Below are 24769 nucleotides of genomic sequence, written 5' to 3' on the forward strand. Positions count from 1 at the left end.
GTAGACATGTATCATCATTAGCAGACCAAGGTATTCTATTTCTTCACATGGGTTCCATGCAGTGATATATACATCAAAGAATTTTAGTGCTTCCTCTATGGCAATAGAGTTATTCCAGTCAATATTTATCATATCTGGGGCATTGTTTAGCCAAATGAACCCATGAATGTGTGTCGTGTCTCGGCTTTTCCATTCATATCTCTACCAATATTCTTTTGCCTCGAAGAGTTTTTCAATTACTTCTTCATGGAATATTGTAAAGCACTAGTGTAGGTACAATGATGTTAGGTGGGGGTTGTTGATCACATTCTCTAAGTGTTGTCGCCCTGATTGTTGATGCATTTTGTGACTATATCAGTAGCACTAAGTGTGAAGAAGAGAGTAGGTGGGCCCAATTGGTGGATCATGTTGGAGAGTTCTTTACGTCTTGTGTTTCAGTATGGCTGTGTGCCCCTCATGGTAACGCCATAGTGCATAAGCTCCTCAGCTAATTGGTTGTTGGGAAGCATGTTCATATGGGCTTGTAGGTCAACCATGTTTGTTGGGATATTTTCTTCAGCATTTTGCTTTATAAATACTGAAGTTGAGTTTTGGCTGCGATGTCTCATCATTAGGTTTAAGACAAAGTAACAAAATCTTGGATGTCGTCCAAATCTTTGGTCATGAAATTTGAGCAGGTGTAATATATATTCATGCATTTCGCCTTCTTTTAGTCATAGTTGCATTTGGAGTGCTACACCGTTTGGGAACAATGTCGGGAATGCCATATCAAGTAGTCCTTCTATGTCATATTCATTAATTGGTGAGGATGTTATGGTAGGCCAATCAACCGTCTCATCATTTATGTTTGTGAGATTTAACATCTAGCTCTCACTGCTTATTCTATAGTATTGAAATAAAGGACGATGTATTTGTTGCAGCATCGTTTGTGGATTCTCCTTCACTTTTTGCTTTTGTTTGATCATTTGTTAAGTCATCAGTTGTTCTGATGGTATGAAGGGCATCTAAGATGCCAGTTCTTCTCTCAGGCAGTTGTGCTAGGTGGTCCGTATTGATATGTACATCTCGGTATAGTGGATCATTTTTTATTTTTTATTCCAACGCTAGTTGCACATGATTCTTGCTTACATAATAGTCATAGGAGTGTCGTTTTCCATCAAACCTATGGACGATGAGGACATCTAAATCTTGAATTCTATGTGGTAGCTCTTTTGCTATGTTGCTGATATCTTGGGGGAAACTTATTGTATGGCCACGATACTTGTATTGCCCTCCAGTAGCATGTGTAACCTACACGATTGGGTTGACCCTAGCGATGAGCATTTCTTCTACTTGGGTCAACCTTGCTAGAACAGTCAATTGCTCTCCTAGATTCATGTTATTTAGCTCTGTAAACCGGTGTGTACCACTTTCTCTTTGGGATCTTTTGCACGTGACTTTTGAGTTTTTGGACTAGATAGCCATCCCTAGGTATGATTCTCTACAAATGGTGCACGTTTTTAAGGTACCCACCAAGGCATCTATTCTATGTCGGATTTTTTTAGTGCCTCTTTAAACTTAGGATTGTTGGTGAACATGTTTGATGGGCTTTATGAATGCTGGGGTCAAAATTGATGTATAGTCCTTTGTTGTTGTTTGAGATTTTTACATGCACATATGTCTTCTTTATGTCATGCCCAATATGCTCTACTTCGTACTTGACATTGTTGTTGCCTGAGCTCAACATTGTCTTCTGGATCCATTCCGTCAACTGCAAGAATTTTTTTGGATGAAGCATTATTACTGTAGCAGTAAAGGTACTGTTCAATTTCAACATATATCATGATTAGCAAGCATGATAATTGCAGCAGTAATATAGTTAAGGTTAAGTTACCAATGAACCTTGTTAGGAAAGAAGGATAAAATTTTCTCTTTGCGAATATCTAAGTATATTCAATTCGTATATCGTGAGTATCATCCATTCCATAGTTAGAGTGTGAAAATATAGAGAGTTCTATAGGCTTTCACTGTAGCTTCAAGACGATATATTATTGCACCCATAATGTGTTCACTTGTATCAACAGTATATTATGACAGAGGAGTACAATAGTTAGGTTATTACAACGGAGTGATTGTATAGTTACATGAACATTTGATGTTTGAATAGTGCAGTAGCTGCATAAACATTATCATATAGCAAGACTAAGGTAGTGGAATAATTACAAACATTACATTGTCATAGAGTATTAAAGTATTAGAATAACTGTATAGGCAGCTTCTTCTTTAGCACTGTACAACAAAGCCAATTAATATATAAGTTGGCATCATGCACAATTTGTGGTTGTACAAATTCTTCCGACATTGGGTATATCTCATCAAACCAATAGACATGCTCAAATCTACAACATTGCAATCCCAAGGTGCCCAAAATAGGATGCAATTATTGGGAAAATAAACAATCTATATGTGTCCATGTTGGTATTTGCTCTGTGGCAATTGTTCTTATCCTCTCTTCTATTGGTAAGGCCAAGTAGACTCCTTGTGGACCCCACCTTTGTACTACTTGTCAATTCCACATCGTGTTCGAAGTAGAGCCAAATTGCAACCTAAATATCTCACCATGGTAATGCAAACTACTTAATCCCGAAGTATTGATTTGGGATCTCTGCAACATTTGTTCTATCCACATTTCACGGGTTCCAGCCAGTAAGTAACCATACTCTAATTCAGTTGGTGTGCATCTTGATTGGAACCATATTTCAGTTGGAACGTAATGTATGTTCATTAGATTGCCTGTACTGCAGGAAAGCAATTCTGGAATGCTTGGGTCTGTAAACATATGGTCTAAATTGCATTGTAGTGGCAGCTGATACATAATCAAATGCCTTTTCACCAATGCTTGTTGTCCGAGTATGGAGTTATATCTTTGTTCAATATAACTACCGTATGGATCCGTGCGTTCGATAAAGTCAACTGTCACATTAGCCCTGCATTGCAACATGTCTGGCACCGGCTACGGTGCAACATATTTGCACCATGCCGTTAACATTTCCGTCACCCGACTCCTCTGACACTTCCGTCCAATGCGCTGTTTCCAAAATCCGTCGTTTCGGCTTCCGTTTTCGCACGCTATTTCTTCCTACACCCAAGAAAAATCATACTATATGTTAATAGTTTTGGATTTAAAAATGAGGGTGTTAATTTCATTTATATAATTTTAAAACTTAAATTGTTACGTTATACTCATTTCATGATAATATTGTAGATTTATATATTTTCAAGCTAAAATATATATAATATTTTCAATTTTGAATTGTTATAATATTATAAACCCTACAATATTAATAGATTTAAAATATTTATATAATATGTTAATATTATTATTTTTATAATGAACTATTGTAATAGATAATTTAAATTATTATGATTATTTATGATCCATTTATTAACTTTTTAATGTGTTTAATTTAAATAAATTTTTAATAATTATTATTCATATATTTTATTAATAATATGTATCTAATTTAAATGTTATTGTATTTTAATAAATTTTTAATAGATTTAAAATATTTATATAATATGTTAATAATATTATTATTTTTATAATGAACTATTGTAATAGATAATTTAAATTATTATAATTATTTATGATTCATTTATTAACTTTTTAATGTGTTTAATTTAAATAAATTTTTAATAATTATTATTCATATATTTTATTAATAATATGTATTTAATTTAAATGTTATTCTATTTTAATAAATTTTTAATAGATTTAAAATATTTATATAGTATGTTAATAATAATATTATTTTTATAATAAGTATTTATATTAGTTTACTATAAAATTTGATGTCGATTTAAAATTTGATGTCGATTGTATATTAAATATTTTCCTTACAATACAAAAAAACAAATCACTCTACAATTGACCTTAAAAATTTCTAATGACCTATTATTTATGACTTATTAAGTTTTAAAAAAAAAACACATTCTTAATTAATAATAAATAGTTTTTCTAGTTAATATTTTAGTTTCAATTACATACACTAGGTATTGAAGACTTATCTCTCATTAAATTTTTAGCATTAAAATGCTTTAAAATGCTAACTATTATGTTTTTGGCATATACTTTCGATTAAGTATTGTTAAGTGAAAAAATACAATAACATTTAAATTAGATACATATTATTAATAAAATATATGAATAATAATTATTAAAAGTTTATTTAAATTAAACACATTAAAAATTTAATAAATGGATCATAAATAATCATAATAATTTAAATTATCTATTACAATAGTTCATTATAAAAATAATAATATTAACATATTATATAAATATTTTAAATCTATTAATATTGTAGGGTTTATAATATTATAACAATTCAAAATTGAAAATATTATATATATTTTAGCTTGAAAATATATAAACCTACAATATTATCATGAAATGAGTATAATGTAACAATTTAAGTTTTAAAATTATATAAATGAAATTAACAGCCCTCATTTTTAAATCCAAAACTATTAACATATAGTATGATTTTTCTTGGGTGTAGGAAGAAATAGCGTGCGAAAACGGAAGCCGAAACGACGGATTTTGGAAACAGCGCATTGGACGGAAGTGTCAGAAGAGTCGGGTGACGGAAATGTTAACGGCACGGTGCAAATATGTTGCACCGTAGCCGGTGCCCAACATGTCTAGGCAGCCAGTCAACAACATTGTTTATTCCGATATTCTGTACACGTTCAATCAGCTTCCGTAATCAATTTTTTGTATGAACAATACGCCAATTAATAATGTAGAAAAGTAATTGAATTCATTTCATGAAGGCAATCATTTTTTTATATGAATAATAATCTGATTAATAATGTAGAAACATAACTAAATTCATTTCATGAAGATAATGAAGGTAATTTCCAAGAATTTACCACAATTTCCTTTTTCCACAGCGTTTTGGTTGTAATCGTTAAACAAAATCAAAATCGAGTATTCCAATATTTTTATTTTTATTTTCTAGGCTGTACAATCAAAAGCACACACTCTGTTGCGACACGAAGAATTTCATAACAAGTTGCAATATTTCAAGTCCTATGGAATGATGGAGAATTCAGTTTGATCAAAATGCATGATTCAATTACAACGTTGTGATATGGTGTACGCTACATAGAATATCGGATCAAATTGTAGCTGGAGTACACTTTTTTAGAGCATTTATTTGATATTCTTCACACCGGTGGGATAGTTTCTAGTTCGGCACTAATTTGCTGGATCTGTTCTAGGAATTTGATACTCTCAGCTGCAAAGTCTAGGGATTCCACTTGAATGATGCAAACCTTTAGTCGTTCTTCGTTATTATATGTTTCCATCTGACATGTTAGTAAATATGAACTACTTATTTAATGTGCCCTTGATAACTTGTTGTGCTTTATCGTTCATGTCATCCGCGTCTTCTAGTTCTAACAATTCATTTGTAGGCATTCCTATTAGTTGCGTTGCTCCTTCACCGAATGTTGTTGCCCATAGCTCACCAGTATGGTCTTGTAATTGTACATGGGCCATGTAGCTATAATTGCATTCTGTAAAGTGTTTATTGCATTTCCCACAATACCACTCGTCGCCCTAATTTTCAAACAATTTTTTCTTGCACTACTTTCCTCTTGGTTGGGGTACACTGAGTAGGAGAGCCTGTTTGTGTTGATCTCTATAGTAGTTGCTCTTAAAATGCACCTAATAGCATGAGGCGTGTTCCTGGTCTATCATGTATGTCACTAATTGTCATCTTGATTACTGGAGGACGCACCAAAGTGTATCTAACTGATGTTTGACCATCGTCCTTCACATTTTCATCGAACCATAATTTCAATTGCTCTATTTATGGTGTGTGAACATTGAGCATTAGATGTGTATTACTTGTCGTGCTGATTAGTTTTCCATTGAATTCTATAACACAACCACCATTGACTACGAGAATCGTGGTTTCCTATAAATAGTACCTCTGTTGCATTTCACCGTCCACTTGTTCGGCTACTGGTCCCCAGAGTGTTACATCAACTGGTGTACGAGTCATATCAAGTAATTGTATATTACATCGTGTAACTTCTATTCCATTCACTCTTATTATTGTAGAGGTTGGTTGTACACATATAACAATCCCAATCACATCAACCACAGAGTTGTCAAGCATTCTTGAAATTTCGTCAAGTGGTTTGAAGCAGAATTAATGACATGGGATGGTGTGGTCGTCTTCACATGGTACTAGTTTTGAGTTTTCTTGCAACGTTACTTCCAATCCACTGTTCAATTTGTTGTACAATGTATTGACAGGTTTTATTGTACCTCTAGATAGGACATATGTAGAACCAACTTGTACCTTCTCATAGTAGTTGTTTGCTAAATCGTTAAAGCAACACACGTGAGTTTCTGTGCCATCGCTGTCTATTACATCAAAGTTGAACATTTGGCCTGCTCCTCTCCATGTCTTGTAGTGATGCATTTACTTCTTCATAGTTGCACGAACCTTGATGTTCCACTGTGGCAACACACGCGAGTTTCTGTGCCATCGCTGTCTATTACATCAAAGTTGAAAATTTGGTCTGCTCCTGTCCGTGTCTTGTAGTGATGCACTTACTTCTTCATAGTTGCACAAACCTTGATGTTCCACTGTGGTTGGTATAGGTTTATATTCTTTATCGGTGTAATTGCATCTGAAATGTCTTCAAGTGGTCGTGGCAGTGTGAGGCCGATCGTTGTTCATGGGTATCTAGCTGCTCTTCAACCATACGTTTTTGTTTATTTTTTTGCAATGGGAGCTTTGACGGTGTTCCGATTATATCATGGGTCATATATATCACTTCCAATGCAAGAATAATTATCCACCTTCACATTGACACAATATGAGAATAACAATGTTAGATTTTGCATTGTGCGTCTGAGAGGCAAGCATACTACTTGTATGATTTCTAGTCTTACCAAGCTGTATTTGTTGCTGAGAAGGCATATTCTGACAGTTGTATTATTGAGCCAACTGTGATTTCTCCAAGAGTAATTTTCTCAGTGTACTTCGTAGGCAGCGAAGCTTGGTGCACGTGTACCATCTGAAATGTCTAAGGTATGGAGTTCTGCCTTGTCAGAGTTTACTGGTTGAAAGTACTTGCACGACAGGTGATGCAATCTTGTATCCAGCAATCAACTGGCCTCTTGCATCTGGTGTCAACATGTCCATAATGCCTTGTTCTTCAGTTGCCCCGGATGTTCTGAAATATCGAATGGATATCAGCAAGTAGTCACGCTTACGGTAGAAACCACTTTGATTATAAAATCATAATGAATACAGTATATAAATATATTACAACAATTTATATTCTTCTGGATCCAAATATCTTTGTCAGCAAGTAGTCACACTAATGGTAGAAACCACTTTGATTATAAAATCATAATAAATACAGTATATAAATATATTACAACAATTTATATTCTTCTGGATCCAAATATCTTTGTTGATGTCACAAGGATCGAGATATCTCTGTCTATATTAGGAGTACCTGATTCAAAAGGGTGAACCCTACGTTTGACATTGCACATGGGGTGTCCTACAAACATATATATTTATACTTTGCTAGGAGTTCACCTTACACATTAATTATTTATCAGGGCATAATAGGAATTAACCCAAAAACATATATGTTTCATAATGAAAGATCACAAAACATGTGATCTCCAGGATTCTTGCAAACCTATCATAAGGCATAGTAGAATCATGGTGACATGTAGGGAAGAGTCTGTAAAGCTTTAGCTGGAGGATTATGTAGTAGGAATATCACTCGTGTGAATCATCATCCAAATCTCATTACTTGACAAAAACAATGCAAGAGGGATCACCGGCAACAAAAACAATTCAACCCTTTACTGAAAGTTGAATCTTGAGGACTACGATCTCAAGCCTAATCAGAGAAAATATAGAATGCCCCTTTAACGAATTGAACAACACATGTTTTGCATTCAGAATCCTTCACACATCGCAGATACTAACACGAATGAAATGAATCACTCTCATTGGATCATCACACACAGATCATATGTTCAGCGAAAACTGAAACTGTCTCAGACACAGAATTATAAATGCTGATATATTTGCTGGCAGTTCTTGCCACAAGGAAGGTGCTATTTAATGTATGCCTATAAATAGCATCTCAATATATAGCATACTTTCAAACTAACAACTCAAAACTAAAATGTTGAATAGAAAATAAATGGAGAAAATCTTTTCTTCTCACGTTTGTTGCAGCTAACCTTGAATATTAAGCACGACATTTCATCACACACAGATCATATGTTCAGCAAAAACTGAAACTGTCTCAGACACAGAATTATACATGCTGATATATTTGCTGGCAGTTCTTGCCACAGGGAAGGTGCTATTTAATGTATGCCTATAAATAGCATCTGAATATATAGCATACTTTCAAACTAACAACTCAAAACTAAAATGTTGAATAGAAAATAAATGGAGAAAATCTTTTCTTCTCACGTTTGGTTGCAGCTAACCTCGAATATTAAGCACGACATACAATTTGATACCACTGATGAGGCTATCATTCTGTAACATGTGATTGCCAAAGAAATACAGAATACATAGAGGCGACTCCTTAAATGGATATTGCCAAAACTATGGGAGTGGGATTGAGAGTCTACAGCACTAAGTCGATGAATTACCTACTGACTGCCGGAATTTAGTTTAAAATATTTTCATATTCTCCTTCCGAAATATTTATTGGTAATTTTTAAAAGACTCAGAAGTATAAGAAACAGAGTAGTAATTACAGCTCATGCTTTCTGTTGGCTTGAGCCACACGAAATATTGGCATGAAGCAACCTACACAAGATGAATGAAAAATTGTTCATCTCAGCTATAATGTAAAGGATCTATATGAGGTCTGTGATGGTTTTTTTAGATAATCGGAAATCTGAATATGACTGTATATACTATAGATAATCTGAAATCTGAAATCAACTGTATAAATTTTGCTTCTTGCTGCCAATCGTAAATACTCGCTGCCAAAACTAAATTATGTAAACTAAAGCATGTATGATTTGGATAACAATTGGTGGTGATTGGAGAGATGATGTAAGCAAGAAGTTGCTAATTTGGCTGGCACCGATATGATCTTTCAGACATCTATGTTACTGTAATTCTGCAGGGACTTTGATTAGCTGGCACCATAGACAACAATATAACTACCCCTTGGTACATGCAAAGCACATGACCAATGGTACATAATTTGATCGTCCTTGGCCTGAACCAATTTATAAAGGTCTTATGCGTTTGTGCATTCCATTAGAATTGAATTTAAATGTTTTCTATTCATAATAGGTCACCTAATTCATGGGAATTAATCTTATCAGGAAGAAATAAAACATTAAAAATGATCAGGACAGCAGTACAGAGTCGTCCACAAGAGATGCACGAAATGACCAATAGATTATAAAAATCTGCAACAAATCAGGACATAGTGGGATGGAATATATATATCTGAAATTTTTTAAGCTCGTGCATGTAGGGAAGACCTTGTTCTAGGTGTAATCTAAATATGCACAATTACTCAAGGAGAAAGAATACTTTGAAAATAACATAATTATATATTTAATAATAGCACTTGGAATGTTCCACCTGTTTTTCTTTCACTCTTCTACGACAAAAATAAAAGATAAAAATCAATGCTTAGGTTTGAGTTCGATCTGATGAACCTAAAACCATCTAGATTTTTAAAAGCTACTTTTTGTAGGATGTGCGTTTGCATTCTTAGGTTTATAATTTCAAAATGTTGTTTCTAGAATCAGTTATGTATGCCTTTAAGTCTAACATTATGGATAATATTCAATGTAAGATTATTCAATGTAAGATTATAATGGCATCCACCCATGGTAATCATACTATCCAATGGATTCCGGACTGTAATACACAGCTGGTTTGCTTGGTCATTAACAATTGAGTTGTCATTAACACTTGAGTTATCAATACAGGTTTTAGGCCCTATGTGTACTTGTCCCGGAATATTCCTCAAAGGATAAAATTATATGCTGTCTGTTATTCAACTATTGGACAGAATTTATATCCTTATCAACTTAATGCTTATTTTGCTATTTTGGGATTTTAAACCGAAAGCATCTGAGAAAGTAAAGTGAAAGATATATTTTTATTGCAAAATCATTTATACACAGCAGAGGCTGATATATCTAATATAGATCTGTACATTACTGTTCATAGACTCGATTGACACTTGCTAAAACGACACAAAATTGTTTTTACATTTCTCGCAGATCTGTAGAGGGTTGGGCTCGACTACATTTGTACAATTATCCTTACATCTGTATATAATTATGTTCATAGGCAATCAAATATGGGGGTGCCAGCATTTTGGGGTATGGTGTCCTAGCCATCATTAGGCGGCCATTTCCTGTTTACATAACTGTTAAATGCTTGTTTCCATATGCCAAAAACATCCATGTCATACAACTTTGCATATACAATTTGACGTTTGTTGATGCGAGTTTGTATCACTTACATAACATATTAGCAATTGGATATTCAATACGGAGTATCAAACATACAATTCCTCTCTTGAAAAGTTATTGCTCATGGGACATGAGTAGAACTCCAATGTTCCTTACACTGTTGGATACTCGCTCAGTTTTATCGATGTGATTTGCTAGGTAGGCAGCCTTACGCTATTCATTCAAGGATGACTTGGACTTTGGTGGGATGAAGGTGATGGTGACTCGGTTTGTGAAATGTGCGGAGGCAGATAATGTTGATGATAGTGGTGATGGAGGATGTGTCTGCCAGTGATGATGTTAATGGGAAAGCGATGGTTGTGGAAGGTGAATGGATGAGTTCTATCACTTAACTTACTTCTCTAAGCTTCGACTACCCAACTACTCACAATCCTACTCCTACTCCTATGAATGGAAGGTTAGCAAATGGATGGGGATCGAACCTAATGAGAGCTGACCAGCAACCTCACTTCCACAGGTGCAATGATTCAAAGGAATAATAGACTAGTTTACCACACAAGGCTTCCCAACCAGCCGCCAGGATGCTAGTGGCCTAGTATTGATCCCTATCAAACATTTACCAATACTACCATACAACTATTCATCTACTTTACTCCTACTTAGCAACTTGAAAAGAAATCTAACTATGTGGAACTAGAAAACATGCAATAACACCAAATGTTCTTAATCAACATGCAAATTGCAACAATGAAGAAGAGAGCAATTTTGGTATTATCTTCGCAACAATTTCTCCAACCCCTTTACAAATGAGAGCAAATGGCCTTTTATAGAGGCTAGAAATACAATGGACGATGGAGATCAAAACAAGATCAACGATCCAAATTGGATCCTCAAAACCCTAATTAGGGTTGCCACCCCATCGACCAATGAGAAGCTGCCACCTCGTCAATGGACCAATGAAAAAAGTGCAAAAAGTGGCAACCAATAAAAAGGCACCAAAATGGTGGCTAATCAGAAATAGACACTTGTCCTATTCTAGAAGAAAGGGAAATTGCCACTTGGGCTTACATCAAATGATCTTCTAATATAACTCTTCCCTTTTCTTTCATCTTCTTAGCTAAGGCAATGAACTTAGCGAGCCTTTCGTTAACTTCTTCCATAGGAGGACAAGGTGTGTGCTTCGCCCTAAGTTTCGCTGACTTCGCCATGCCACTTGCTGCTTGTAGTATCCTTTCATGATCCTTCTCATATTCTTTTGCAAATCCAATAAAAGCATTGAGAGAGGAAAGGATGCCCAAATGCTTCTTCTTGATAGCAACCTTTCTTAACTCACCCAACCTCAATCCAAAATTTGTATCGTTGACATCCTCTTCTCTGATATCCTCAAAATCAAGTGCCACCCCAACGTTGCTCATCATGGTTGAAATAGAAGTGTTGACGCTTGGGCTGTGATGTGCAACTGTCTTTTGTATATTCTTTTATTGTACCACCATTGGTATTGGTTATTCGTCTCATTTTCAAGAAGAAGGGAGTTTTGGGCGTCATATCCTCTTTGTCTTTCTCAGTGTTTGCCTGCTTGGGATTCTTACTTGCACTACCATCCTCCATGCTCGTCGCCCTATTACAGGATGGTAGAGTGGTGGACCAAAAGGCAAGAAGAACCAAGAGGAGCAATCCTTAGACTAGAGCGAAAGATGAATGTCAGCTTAAGGACCCCTTGCAACTCTAAATGATTTGAAATTACCTCTACCTATAGCCAAGGGGGATTGTCCTTCCTTCAGTCTGTCCCTCATCCGTATCATGTCCACTGTACCGATATTGGTGTTGGTTATTCTCTTCATTTTCAAGAAGGAGGAAGTTTTGGGCGTCATATCCTTTTTGTCTTTCTTAGTGTTCACCCGCTTGGGATTCTTACTTGTACTATCATCCTCCATGCTCGTCGCCCTATTACGGGATGGTAGAGTGGTGGACCAAAAGGCAAGAAGAACCAAGCGGAGCAATCCTTAGACTAGAACGAAAGATGGATGTCAGCTAAGCACCCCTTGCAGCTCTTGATGATGAAAATTCACCTTAACCAATAATCTTACAACGACTTTTCGGAACCTAGGATATGACTTTCAAGAATTTCAAATCCCTTTGCAAATTAGAAATTTATCATGCAATTCACCTCCAAATAAAATTTCCCAACCTAGGGCAAAAATCGCAGCCTCTTGAAAAAATCAGAATTTTATCTCCCACAAATTTCGGCTCCCACAAATTTGAGCTCCCACAAATTTCGCCTTCCACAAAATTCGGCTCCCACAAATTTCGTCTCGCACAAATTTTGCCTTCCACAAAAATCAACTCCCACAAATTTCACCTTCCACAAATTTCGCCAAGCAAGAAGAGTGCAGATCTGCCCTTGCAAAATCACCAATGCCTTGAGAAGGAGAAGTGAGAAGTGAGGAAGAAATGGGAGAGAGGCCTCCGCTTATACCCAACTTTCTTCTTGGACCCTGGGAGAAAGAAAAACAAATAATTAATGCAAAATTGTGGCCCACAATTAAATACGTAACCAAAATTAATTTAACCAAAATTAATTTTACCATGATGAAAATTAACTTTTAAAATTGCCAATTAGTTCTAAATTGCAAAAAGAAATTAAATGGTGCCTTGGAGATGTTAAATATTTCCATTTAATGAAGATTTAGTAATTAATACGTCATTAAAATAGGATTTTGGCTAACCAAAAGCCATTTTTCAATATTGAATTACCAATTTCATTTGAGGCAAAAAGTTTTCAAGACAATTTTAATCTATTAAAATCATTTTTTTGCAATTTCTTACCCAAATCGATTTTGCTATGCCAATAAAAAAAAAAATTACAAAAATAAAATAAAATACCTTCTAGAGCCAAAAATCAATTTTTGTAGTTTTATTTCACCATCACAAAAATTAATTTTCTTCACAAAAAAAAATAATTAAGATTTTTCAAAAGACCAAATTTAACAAAAAAATTTATTTTTTGAAAATTATCCAAATTTATACAATTATATCGAAATTTTCAAAAAAAAATGTATAAGTACAAAATTCACAATTTTATCCTGCCAAGTATTGCTCTTTAAAATTTTGTTCGGCCTAAGGATGAAATTGGTGGCTCTCGAAAATCAAATTGAAACCGGGTGAAAATAAATCTAACCGTCTCCCCACTAGCCCTGAAGGTGTCCAAGACGTGAAATCTTCAAATTTGAAACCTCTGGACCAAAAATTGCTAAGGGGTCCCCAAAATTTTGGGGTGATGGTGTGAAAACCTCACAACAACGTTATGACTTGTAGAAGGGATCCGCCACATCGCACATGGCTTCTGTTGTATCTACAACATGTTCCATTCTTTCAACGCTAGTGGTGGTAGCGGTCTCCATTATGCTGGACGCGTGCCTTATGTCGCGAACAATGTCTTCACAATATCACACAATATTGTGGCAGACTTCATCGATTTTGTGGTTGCTCTATGGACATTCGTCCACGGGTGTAGAGGCCACCTCTGATTCTGCATCGTTATTGTCGCTTGCATCTTCTTGTCGCCCTCCAGACTGGTGTTGGAGATGGTAATGACATCATCTGGATCTTCTAACGCCATTACGTAGCTAGATCATTGCACGTACAAAAGTAGATTAGGCCACTAAATGTAGTTCAATGTTTGAGGAAAGCATCATTACTGAGATGTTTTACTATTAAATCCTCCCAAGACATACTCTAGAAAACCAAACTTTGACGATTGAATGTAGTTTAATGTTTGACAAAAGCATAATTACTCAGATGTTTTACTGTCAAATGATTCATTCCTTTTAATCAACAAGATTTATTTGCATGATGTACTGTGCAGATGGCACAAGGAGGCTAAACAACAGTGTATGGGTTCGGGCATACAAAATCTTATGGACATCGAATGACAATGAGAATACAGAAGTGAGGGCCATAGTGCATCAAGATGTGGTGGTGATAACATTTGATGCAAGAAAAAGAGCTTATAACTGTCTACAGGAGACGAAATAAATGAGTAAGAGTCTTGATAGAATGATTTTCAACAGTGAAAAGAGTTAAACATTTGCCCAAGAAGCTGTTATCAGGGAATATCAAAACAATGTTGTGGAGAATTAAAGATCAGTAACCAATAAATGCAAAATGTCGTATAAATGCCAAAAAGTGATGTTGCACCAAGGTGGTGGTAGAATTGTTGTTCAACAAACTAAGAGATTTCCTCTTTCATATTACATAGATAAAACAAGTATTATCGATGACACTATAAATTATAAGAGAGAAAATCAGAATTGGAACCACTCCTTATGAAAAGTTCATTGCCACTTGATGTTTTCAACCTGCTTCTAGACATTGAGATGCTTTGCATAACCTCTGTTTTGCCAGAAATGGAGACTTAGTGCATCCTGCCATACTGTGTTGTGCTAGACACCTAGGAAAATATCTAGAGTAGGCTCTTTAGTATTTCTTAGAGAGTAAGTTATAAGATCATAAATGGTTGCAGTTATTGACAAACAGTACTTCGAATACTATACGGTTGCAATTGGAATCTTAACACATACTCTACAAAACAGAAACGCAATTGGAAGTTTATAAATGTGGTGTATAGCCCCACATCTAACTTCTTTGAGGTCCATTGTATCAAATATTTCACATGCTTGTCTAAGTGTTAATATTTCCTATAAAGTTGCAATTCGAATCTTAACACATACTCTACAAAACTGAATCTCAATCGGAAGTTTATAAATGTGGTGGATAGCTCCACACCTAACTTCTTTGAGGTCCATGGTCAAATAATTCACATGCTTATCTAAGTGTTAATATTTCCTATAAAGTTCTAGCAATACGGTTGCAATGATTGAATGACGATTATTATGAAATTGTAAGAGTACAGCCCCACGCTAATGCCGGTAGTGCTGCGGAAAATCTATCATTCATGAGAACTGATTTATTGGGAGAATTCTTGGAAACAATTCATGTCCTTGGGTGTGTACAGCCCGTTCAAAATCATCTCCAATTTCCGAGAAGGCAAGGAGGATGCTCGAAAGATTTGTAGAGTTTGGCGTTGGACCTGGAAAATTACATTTGCCTCAAAGTTTCTAAGATTGTAAGCCTTTGAAAAAGGAACAAAGTTCGATTTTGTGCAGAGCCTAGACATATATTTGGAGATTTTATACCTATCAATTACATTTTCTTGAAAGTTCCTAAAGGCTTGTCAACGAATTTAGTTTTTGAATACCTTGCATTCAGGGAATAAATGAGAGAATATTCCCTGGAAGCTAGCAGTTCACCCACCTTGTCTCTACATCCAAAGTTTTCAGAAATGTTTCAGAATATTTCCAACTATAACATCAAACAAAATTTATGTATTTGTCTTGCTTTTATGTTTATATAGGCTGGGATTGGCCTGTGATGGATGGAGCTACGTCAGTTGGACTTCATATACTATAGCTTCAAGCTAGCTGTGAGTCGTCTTTATAATTGATCATTATAAGAACCCTTGTACATTATTGGTATACAATCTAAAGATCTTTTTTCCAGACAGCATGTGTTGAGTCCGTGTGGTGAATGATTGAGAGTCTCTCGATTCTTCACATGGCATCTAATAATATTTTAAATTTTCCATTATTCTAAACATTTATGCTAATATCTAGTTATCTGAATTTAATTAGGGCCTTTTTGCTTTTCCCTGCACACGAGGCAACTGTTGACACATTAGAGAAACGTAGATCCAGTTATTTTGTATAAATTCTCCATTATTCTAAACATTTATGCTAATATCTAGTTATCTGAATTTAATTAGGGCCTTTTTGCTTTTCCCTGCACACGAGGCAACTGTTGACACATTAGAGAAACGTAGATCCAGTTATTTTGTAAATTTAAACATGCGGAGGGAAATAATTCACTCTCAGATATAGGGCATATTTAGTAATTGATAATTAAACTATTTAAACATGCGGAGGGAAATAATTCACTCTCAGATATAGGGCATATTTAGTAATTGATAATTAAACTATTGAACAAGCACTGACATTTGAATCCAATAGCAATATTTTGGACATCCCATAAACTTAGAGAAACGTAGATCCAGTTATTTTGTAAATTTAAACATGCGGAGGCAAATAATTCACTCTCAGATATAGGGCATATTTAGTAATTGATAATTAAACTATTGAACAAGCATTGACATTTGAATCCAATAGCAATATTTTGGACATCCCATAAACTTTTGTATGTATGTATGTTTTTGTAGGTCGGAATGATAATAAATGAAGCATTGAGACCGTATCCACCTGCAGTATTTTTCTACCATGGCAGTCATACAAGGCAACACAACTTGGATGGATTTCGATTCCTGAAGGCACTCTACTTGACCTTCCAATCCTTGTAATGCATCATGATCCTGCTTTATGGGGAAGTGATGCCAATGATTTCAACCCAGGGCGATTTAGTGAAGGAATTGCAAAGGCTGCAAAGCATCCAATGGCATTCGTGCCCTTTGAAGCGGGTCCAACTACATGTGTGGCTCAGAATTTTGCCTTGTTGGAAGCCAAATTTGTGTTGGCCATGATCCTACAAAAGTTTTCTTTTCGCACTTCACCTGCCTATACCCATGCTCCTATGCTTCTAATAACCCTGAAACCTCAATATGGATCTCAAGTTATCTTCAGCATGGACTAATATGAAATATCTGAAAACAGTACTGCCTAGTAATGTCTCTATAAGTTGTATATAGTCTTCTATTAGAGCCTCTGTACTTGTTTTATTTTGCAATGTAGAGAAATCTATCATCAAGACTTGATAGTGTAGAATAGTAACGCTAAACAGGAGTGTTGGCAATAATCATCTTTTCTGGACTTAGGATCCTGAATATGATTATAGTTATCACCACATTAATATCTTTCATACATTATAATAAATTTTAACTGCATTTAGAATGTTGGATTAACCACTTTCCATATAAACAATCCACATTAACTTACCAACATGTAACAAATCTATTCCCAATAGCACTTACACAGCTGTTATGTGTGTTATATTTTATCAAACAAAAAGGTATAATAGTACAAAAATAAAACATTAAACATGTGACTATTTATCAATCAGGCTGCAGTACATTTAGTCCCTTACAAAAAACCTCAAAACTGGTTTCTTGGCAGTACCTTTGTTAATGCATTTGCTGCCTGTTTTCAGTTGCACAATACTTGTTTTGTACATTGAAATGAGCACCCCTCTCGATTCTTACCCAGATTTTGCATCTCTTTCAACCGAGTGGTATTGTCAAACAGTTTACCTGCATGTGTTTCTGTAACTGCTGTAGTCATACTTATCTTTGAAAGGGATACCGTAACCCGAGAGAAAACGGGATACTGTAACCCAAGAGAAAACAGTGAATCTCTGTAGGTGAGCAATAATTACTATTCCTGTACTTTTTTGTTGTGCCTTATTCGAAAAGGCTTTATACCACTTGATTTTTTGTGGCTGGTAATCTATGAACACCCTCACACCCTCTTTAGGCGAGACACTAAGATTTAAATCCAATTATACATTCTCTATAGATTTATCATATAGAGGATCCAAAATACCAAATTTGGAATACATCCCAGCTCCCAATCCTTAAAAAAACCCTTTCAAATATACATAACAAAGTCCTACAAAAGTGCTAACTGTTCCTTTTTGGGCCCAACATTATTTGTTTAAAAAACATATCAAAAGTTTTAAGATTATCTTTGCTTAAAAAGAATTGAAGAGCGTTGAGCCTAACACATGTATTGTTTTTAAACTTTTGAAAAAACATCATTAAGGTTTCCTTATTAGCCAATGCTTATTATGTTTAGGTTAAACTTTCGTAGGTCTGTTTCATGAGTACTTTGAAACAATCGAGTAGTTGTTTTTGATTTTGCGTTTAATGGAATCATGATTTTTATCTCTCTTTTTACTTGACCCAATATTTTGTGAAAAGCTTAAATCATTGTGACATTGGAGGACATCCGTTCCCAATATTTTGTGAAAACCTTAAATCATTGGGACATTGTAGGACATCCATTCGTCAAATTCATCCACCTTGTTAGCAAAATTTGGAAAACAAATATTCTGTTGATTTTAAACTTTCTTATTGATTTTTCCAGAAGCATCCTATGAAACAAAGCCTTGCTTTTATACCCCTGCCAACTATGGTAAAGCCACATATAAAGTTGCTCCCTGCGCGTTCCATGCAGAGTTTTGTGCTCTATGGCCTATCACTACAAATTACATAAACAACTTACGGTAATATGTTTCCTTACCTTTCAAAATGAAGAAAAGTAGCATAAGTTTTAGATTTTGGTAGGGCTTGAATGGAGGATTGCATTCAATAAGTATTCAGTATCTCATGGTTGGTTACCATCTTCAGATGTTCTCCTGGATAGAAACGCATGTGTTGCTAACTCATCGTCTATTTACACAACCCGATGCAAAATCTTGAGGTCCTTGAAACTTTGTAGTGCAACTGATCTGTAGATTTCAAATGAAGAACATCTTTGGAAGGTAAGAAGGCATTTGAGTATGATTTCCAAGAAAGATGAGTAGAGGGATCACCCGATAGTATGTGTTCTCGAACAATGAGAATGGGCATTTGCAGATGAACAGGGTACTTCAGATTCCAAAAGCACTTTTCAAGCATTCCTTCCCTACAAACAAGGAAAATCCACATTGACTTGAAGAATTGCCTTTCAAAGGTAAAGCACGGTTAGAACAGCAACAAAAATCCCCACAAAACTAGGTAAGGCTACAACGGCTACAGGAAGCCTTGCAATGTTTTGCGCTCATTATGTACGAGCTTACACGAAAGAAATGTAAATAAACAAAAATTGTCTCCACCCAAAAATGGTCAGTGGTTGCGGTGCGTCTAAAAACTGCATAAAACTGCATGCTATGTTAAAACCCAAACTCCAAATCAACTACGGGAATTGTCGATCCCTTTTACGCGATTCGTTATCATTTCAGTCAAAAATAACACCTGAATTTTCAAAAGTTCTGAACACAGAGAAATTTCAATGTCAATCTTCAGATTCCAAGCGTCAAACCAAGAGTCTATTTTTCAATTCAAATTTACAGAGCAACAATTGAAATTGCTTTCAATAAACAAATCCGATAGCGGGCAGATGACAAAGACAAGACAATACAAAGAACATGGAATCGCATAATACTGTTTTACCAAAATCGATGAGAAGAACTCCAAGACGTTGTTGTCCGCCTCTTCTACTATCGTCCTAGATCCTGTAGGAAGCAATAGGAAATGATCTAAGCAAGGTTATCAAGAAGCCGTAAGCACGTAAATAGAATGGAAAGAAAGCAGCAGAGGAAGAATACCTGTCTAATCCGTAGCATATGAATGATCACTTAAACCCCTTAGGAGCCAAATTTATAGAAAACCTAGGCGGCCGAACTGCGATGGTTGGAGAGACGGTGCGCTCAAGCGGTTATCCCATCGACTGACTCGTGGCCTCCACCTGGCTCCGCAGCAGCTGCGTAGCATCTTGAGCTCCACCAAGGTGCTAGGTCACGCATAAAGCAGGATGAAATGTCGGTGGGCTATCGCCCAAGTGAGAGCCGATCACATAATCAAACACTATATCATTATTCACGGGTAGTAATTCTGCAGGCGGCGTGGAGAAATCCCACTCCCAAATGGAAGACTCGTGCATGCTCCTTCTGACGAAAGAGTAGCTCTCTGTTGAGCGGTGGCGGAGTAATTCTGCAGGCGTTGTGGAGAAATCTCACTCATAAATGGAGCTGCTCTGTCGTTCGATCCGACGTAAACAGGTTAGGGTAATGCAAATTCCGGAGAGAGGAAACCTGGGCTGGAAAAGAATTGTCCGACACAAGCACTTGCATGAGGAATTTCGGGTGGGCTCTTGCCCACAAGAGAAAGTGTTAAAAATAATGTTTATTATAGTAGCTGGGCATTTAATGCACAGTCCAGAACTTTCTACTTGCTTCTTGGAGCCTCTCTCTTTGTGCAAAATTTGAATTTTAAATTATGTAGAAATCTCTAGAGTGCTTCCTTTCTTGAAGCTTCTCAAGAACCCTCTAGAAATATGTATGAGCTCTATAAATAGAGCATTCCTCTCAGCTGTAATAACATGAAGAAACTTTATAGCTCTTTGATATGTTTGAGTTTTGCTGCTTTGTTTTTAAGCTCTGTTTTTTTTTTTATTCTTTGTGCTGCTGTTTTTAATTCATCATGGTATCAGAGCATTTTCAGTTCTTTGGGCTGTGAATATATGATGCTTTTTGGAATGAATATATGTGTTTTTCTTGTGTGAATCTTTACATTTGCAGGCTGTAACTAAGGAGTGAACAGCAGTTTGGTTTGGGACAAAAAACTACATCAAAAGAAGGATATTGCAGCAAAAGAAAAGTTTTTTTTCTTCAACAAATTGGTGAGATTTTTTCAGTTTCAAGCTTGGGTGTTCAAGTTCTTAAATATCTTTCATTCTCATCCAAAAAAAAAAAAGGGAGAGAATTTAACAATGGAATCACTTGGTGTGACTTTGCCTACAGTTAAATTAAATGGAAAAAATTATTATGATTGGGTATCTCATGTTGAAATCACTCTAACCCTTCAAAATTGTTATGATATTGTGACTGGTAGTGAACAAAGGCCTACGAATCCAGGAAATGATCAAGATAATTGGGATAAAAGGGACAAGAGGGCAGCAGCACTAATCAAGCTTACACTTTCAGAAGAAGTTTTTCCAGAAGTTCGTAATGAGAGAAGTGGAGTCAAAGTTTGAGAGATTTTGAAAGATTTATATCAAAATTCAGGTGATGTATGGATCTTATCTCTCACAACTGAATTATACAATTTGAAATTATCAAGCTCACAAGAGATAGTCCCACATTTAAGTAAGTTAAAGGAAAAGAAAAATGAGCTTGCTTCTCTTGGAAAAGATATAGATGATAAAGATTTTGTGCAAATTATATTACAAAGTCTTCCAGGATCTTATCAATCATTTATAAGGGGTTTAGATACTGCAGATAAATTAAAAAGTATTAAATCAGAAGAATTGTGTGCTAAGTTGGTTCAAGAAGAGAAAAGACAAGTTAAAGAAAAAGAATCATTTGATGGTGAATCTCAAGCATTTGTAATGAAAGGAAAACAATATTATAAGAAGTCACAAGAAAATGAATCTAAAGAAAGAAATTGGAAGAATGAAAATAAGAGTATTTCATATATAGATCATAATAGAAGTAAATGGAAATGTCATTATTGTGGTAAAATGGGTCATAAGGCAAATGAATGTTTCAAGAAGAAAAGAGATGTAGAAAAGAAAGTAAATAATTATCCAAAATTAGGAGATTCTAAAAGAAATGCATTTTGTGTTGCACTTAAAGAAAATAATACTTTCAAAGAAGATTGGGTTATTGATTCTGGTGCTACACAACACATGTCTCATAATGAGAATCAATTTGAATCAATAAGTGAAAATAATATAGAGAAAATATATTTGGGGGATAATAGTGCTTTAGAAGTTAAAGGGACTGGTAATGTCAAAATTGATAATGGTTTGTTCAAAAATGTGAAATTAGTCCCTGAATTAAAAAAAAATCTGCTTTCAGTATCTCAAATTGCAAGTCAAGGACATAAAATAGAATTCTACAATGATAAGTGCTTAATCAAGGATGTCAATGATAATTATAGAGTCATTGCAATTGGTAAAATGGAGAATGGATTATATAAATTTCAAGAATTTACTTCTAAATGTGGAGATAAACATATGTGTGCTATTGCTCAATATGATGATATGAGCAGGTTATGGCATGAGCGTTTGGGGCACATCAATTTTCAAAGTCTCAAGCTTATGGAGAAATTACAAATGGTGCATGGACTGCCAAAGATATCATTAAGCCCTAAGGTGTGTGAAGGATGTGCAATGGGAAAACAACATGTGGAAAGTTTCCCTCAAGGTAAATCATGGAGAGCAAAAACTCCTCTACATTTAGTCTGTTGGTGTTTGAAAACGTTACCCATTTCCAATTACCCTAATGAGAACAAGATGCATCTAGGGGCAGCTAACTCCCATTATCAACACATCCATTCAGACACCAGGCCAACTATAAGGCATGACCCTTCTTCTTCTTCAGGCTCTGCAAAACCTAGGCGGGTAGACCTATAGATTCTTTATATGGTACCAACTGTCAAAGCATACACTGAATCTATTATGAAGTAGATAAAAAACTCCTAAATCTTCTACACTCAACCAGGAATCACAAACATGAAATAGCTAAGAACATAACTCATGAAACTGGCAAGCTAAGTGCGGGTTAACATTGAATAGCTTTCAACATAAAAGGGAAAATTGATTTAATATGTTGATAACAGCAAGACCCAAGTATGAACAACAGAACTTAATGATCCTATCTCTGACCAGTGCCTTATCCATTGGGCAATTAAATGAATCATAACCATACATCTCCTGGGATCCTTAGACGTATCTCTACATCAAGATCTCTGATCTATCTTTCATCTTGTGAATAGACATCTGCTACAGAATGAATCTCATACTCAGAAAATCCTATCATGAAATCTGCAAACCCTGTGACAAATATCAAGCAATTACATGGTTCTTTGTTCCATAAGCAAGACATTTTAACCACATACATTTCAAAATGTAATGCAACCTAATTCATGCTCTTTGATCACAAATTAGAAGAAATAACAGAGCCATAATCAGGAGACAAGATTCAAACTGAACTACAAACTTTTGCTGCACTTTATCTGTTTTCCTTGAAATCAAATACATGAAATGTATAGAAAATAACTCATAGATCACCTAACAGAAAAGAACTATCTGCATAAAACTTAAAATGCTGTTCAATACAAGAGAAAATGCTGAAGAATGGTTTCTCAGTGCAAAAACTGGAACCCCTACAAATGAAGAAAGAAAGAAAGATATAGCAAGAAATGAATTCCCGGATCTGATATGCAATTGCCAGGTGTCCACTTGAAATCCAATCCTCTGTAACTGAATAACTTCTTCCTTATTTCATCCCTTCTGATCTGATTTTGTTTCATCATTAATCTGTAACAAACTTGCAAAATATCCTTGCCTAATGATGAAAACCCTTTACTTGCCAAAATATCTGATAGAAAACCTCGTGTAGCTCAAACTGACTGATACCTGTGCAAAAACCAACTCCAAATTTGGAAAGTTCGTCTTCTCCCGATTCCGGCGATATATAACACTTCATATTTTGATTACCGGAAGCGCCTGAAATTGCCATTTGAAAAATGACTCCCCTGCTAAGAGTGTTCAGGTCTGTAACTTTGATTTGTTATAAAATTTTAAAAATTCTAAAGTATAAACTTTAGAAAATGTTTCTCTTTGCAAATTTTGAACGTGACCCACTGCCCAGAAAAGATAAAAAATTACTTTTTATTTTCTACAAATTTTTCCTTGCCCTTTTAATCCGGGGTCAAACTGACTTTGACCAGCTGCCACGTGTCATCTTTTAACTAGTTCGAGCTTTGCACAGCTGGGCGCCACATCATCATCTTGCTCGCTGCCACGTCATCTCCGCCTCACCCCTGCCATATCAGCCTCGCTATCTCGCTATAGTTAACTGGCGAGCATGTTCGTATGGCGAGGAAACGATGACCCTCCGATCGGGACACTTGTCATCATCTGGGCGCATTAGGACTTTTTGGCACCAAGTCATCACGTTTGAATTTGCATCCAAAATTTGACTTAAAACTCGCTGACGTCATCCCCGTCCAACTTAGCACAGGGTCCCACATGCGAGCCTCTCTACCTTTCAAAAGGTGGCGTCTTATATACAACAAGTTACCATGTAAAGTTATATTTAAACTACTATAAAGACTGCAGTATCCCCAATGTGGGACTAAACACCTCCAAAAGCTCCTCCGCTCTGTTTTTACCGCAGGTTTTCCTTTACTTGTTTAATGGATGGGAGGCTCGTCTATATGCTTTAGCTGGCTGCCTTCAGCCTTTTGATGCTGGTCGTCCTCTGCCTCTGTTCTCCTTGCGAGTTCCTCTCATTCTATTAGCTTCTACCTCATGCTAGGCGGCTCCATACACGTTGTCTCTTTTTTATTTGGTGTGATCTGCTTTCTTTGTACGCTGGAGCTTTGATTGATACGGGGTCTTCTTTTACTATTGCGATGTCCTCTCAGGCTGCGGCTTTAGAATTTGCTGGTGAGAACTTCCAATTGCTGAGACGTGGAGCACTCTTTTTTCTTCTTCCTTG

The 24769-nt window shown here is 35.6% G+C and overlaps 2 protein-coding genes and 1 long non-coding RNA gene across 7 annotated transcripts; 2 read left to right on the forward strand and 1 right to left on the reverse strand.

Annotated features, from left to right (window-relative positions):
• Positions 1–4952: 4952 nt before the first annotated feature.
• Positions 4953–20433, reverse strand: LOC149570278 (uncharacterized). 5 transcript variants are annotated; one of them, XM_089822912.1, is made up of 4 exons: positions 19868–20273; positions 19713–19774; positions 6956–7239; positions 4953–6862 (listed from the first exon to the last, which is right to left on the reverse strand). In XM_089822912.1, the coding sequence occupies exons 3-4, from the start codon at positions 7078–7080 to the stop codon at positions 6673–6675; spliced, it is 315 nt and encodes a 104-aa protein (XP_089679038.1). In that variant the 5' UTR covers positions 7081–7239; positions 19713–19774; positions 19868–20273; the 3' UTR covers positions 4953–6672. The 5 variants fall into 5 exon arrangements, 1 of the variants encoding a protein (XP_089679038.1); XR_016362908.1 differs by lacking the exons at positions 4953–6862; positions 6956–7239 and adding exons at positions 18594–19009; positions 19094–19185; XR_016362906.1 differs by lacking the exons at positions 4953–6862; positions 6956–7239 and adding an exon at positions 18594–19185 and having other exon boundaries at positions 19868–20433.
• LOC149570279 (cytochrome P450 72A397-like) lies at positions 15421–17197 on the forward strand. Its single transcript, XM_089817132.1, has 2 exons — positions 15421–15426; positions 16835–17197. Exons 1-2 carry the CDS (start codon positions 15421–15423, stop codon positions 17195–17197), a joined length of 369 nt encoding a protein of 122 aa, XP_089673258.1.
• A 378-nt stretch (positions 20434–20811) lies between the features above and the next one.
• Positions 20812–21387, forward strand: LOC149570280 (uncharacterized). Its single transcript, XR_016362909.1, has 2 exons — positions 20812–20940; positions 21153–21387. It is a non-coding gene; the product is annotated as an uncharacterized LOC149570280 (long non-coding RNA).
• Positions 21388–24769: the final 3382 nt, after the last annotated feature.

The sequence above is a fragment of the Cupressus sempervirens genome, chromosome 3, assembly GCF_028749045.1.
Source record: "Cupressus sempervirens isolate cs-2001-9-10 chromosome 3, ASM2874904v1, whole genome shotgun sequence".
NCBI lineage: Eukaryota > Viridiplantae > Streptophyta > Pinopsida > Cupressales > Cupressaceae > Cupressus > Cupressus sempervirens.

What these genes read in the sequence shown, in the direction of transcription:
- LOC149570278 (XM_089822912.1), bottom strand. Translation starts at nt 7,080, where the DNA reads ATGGTACACGTGCACCAAGCTTCGCTGCCTACGAAGTACACTGAGAAA. An exon ending in TCAGCAACAAATACAGCTTG is followed by an intron (nt 6,863 to 6,955) that starts GTAAGACTAGAA and finishes GTCAATGTGAAG; the next exon opens with GTGGATAATTATTCTTGCAT.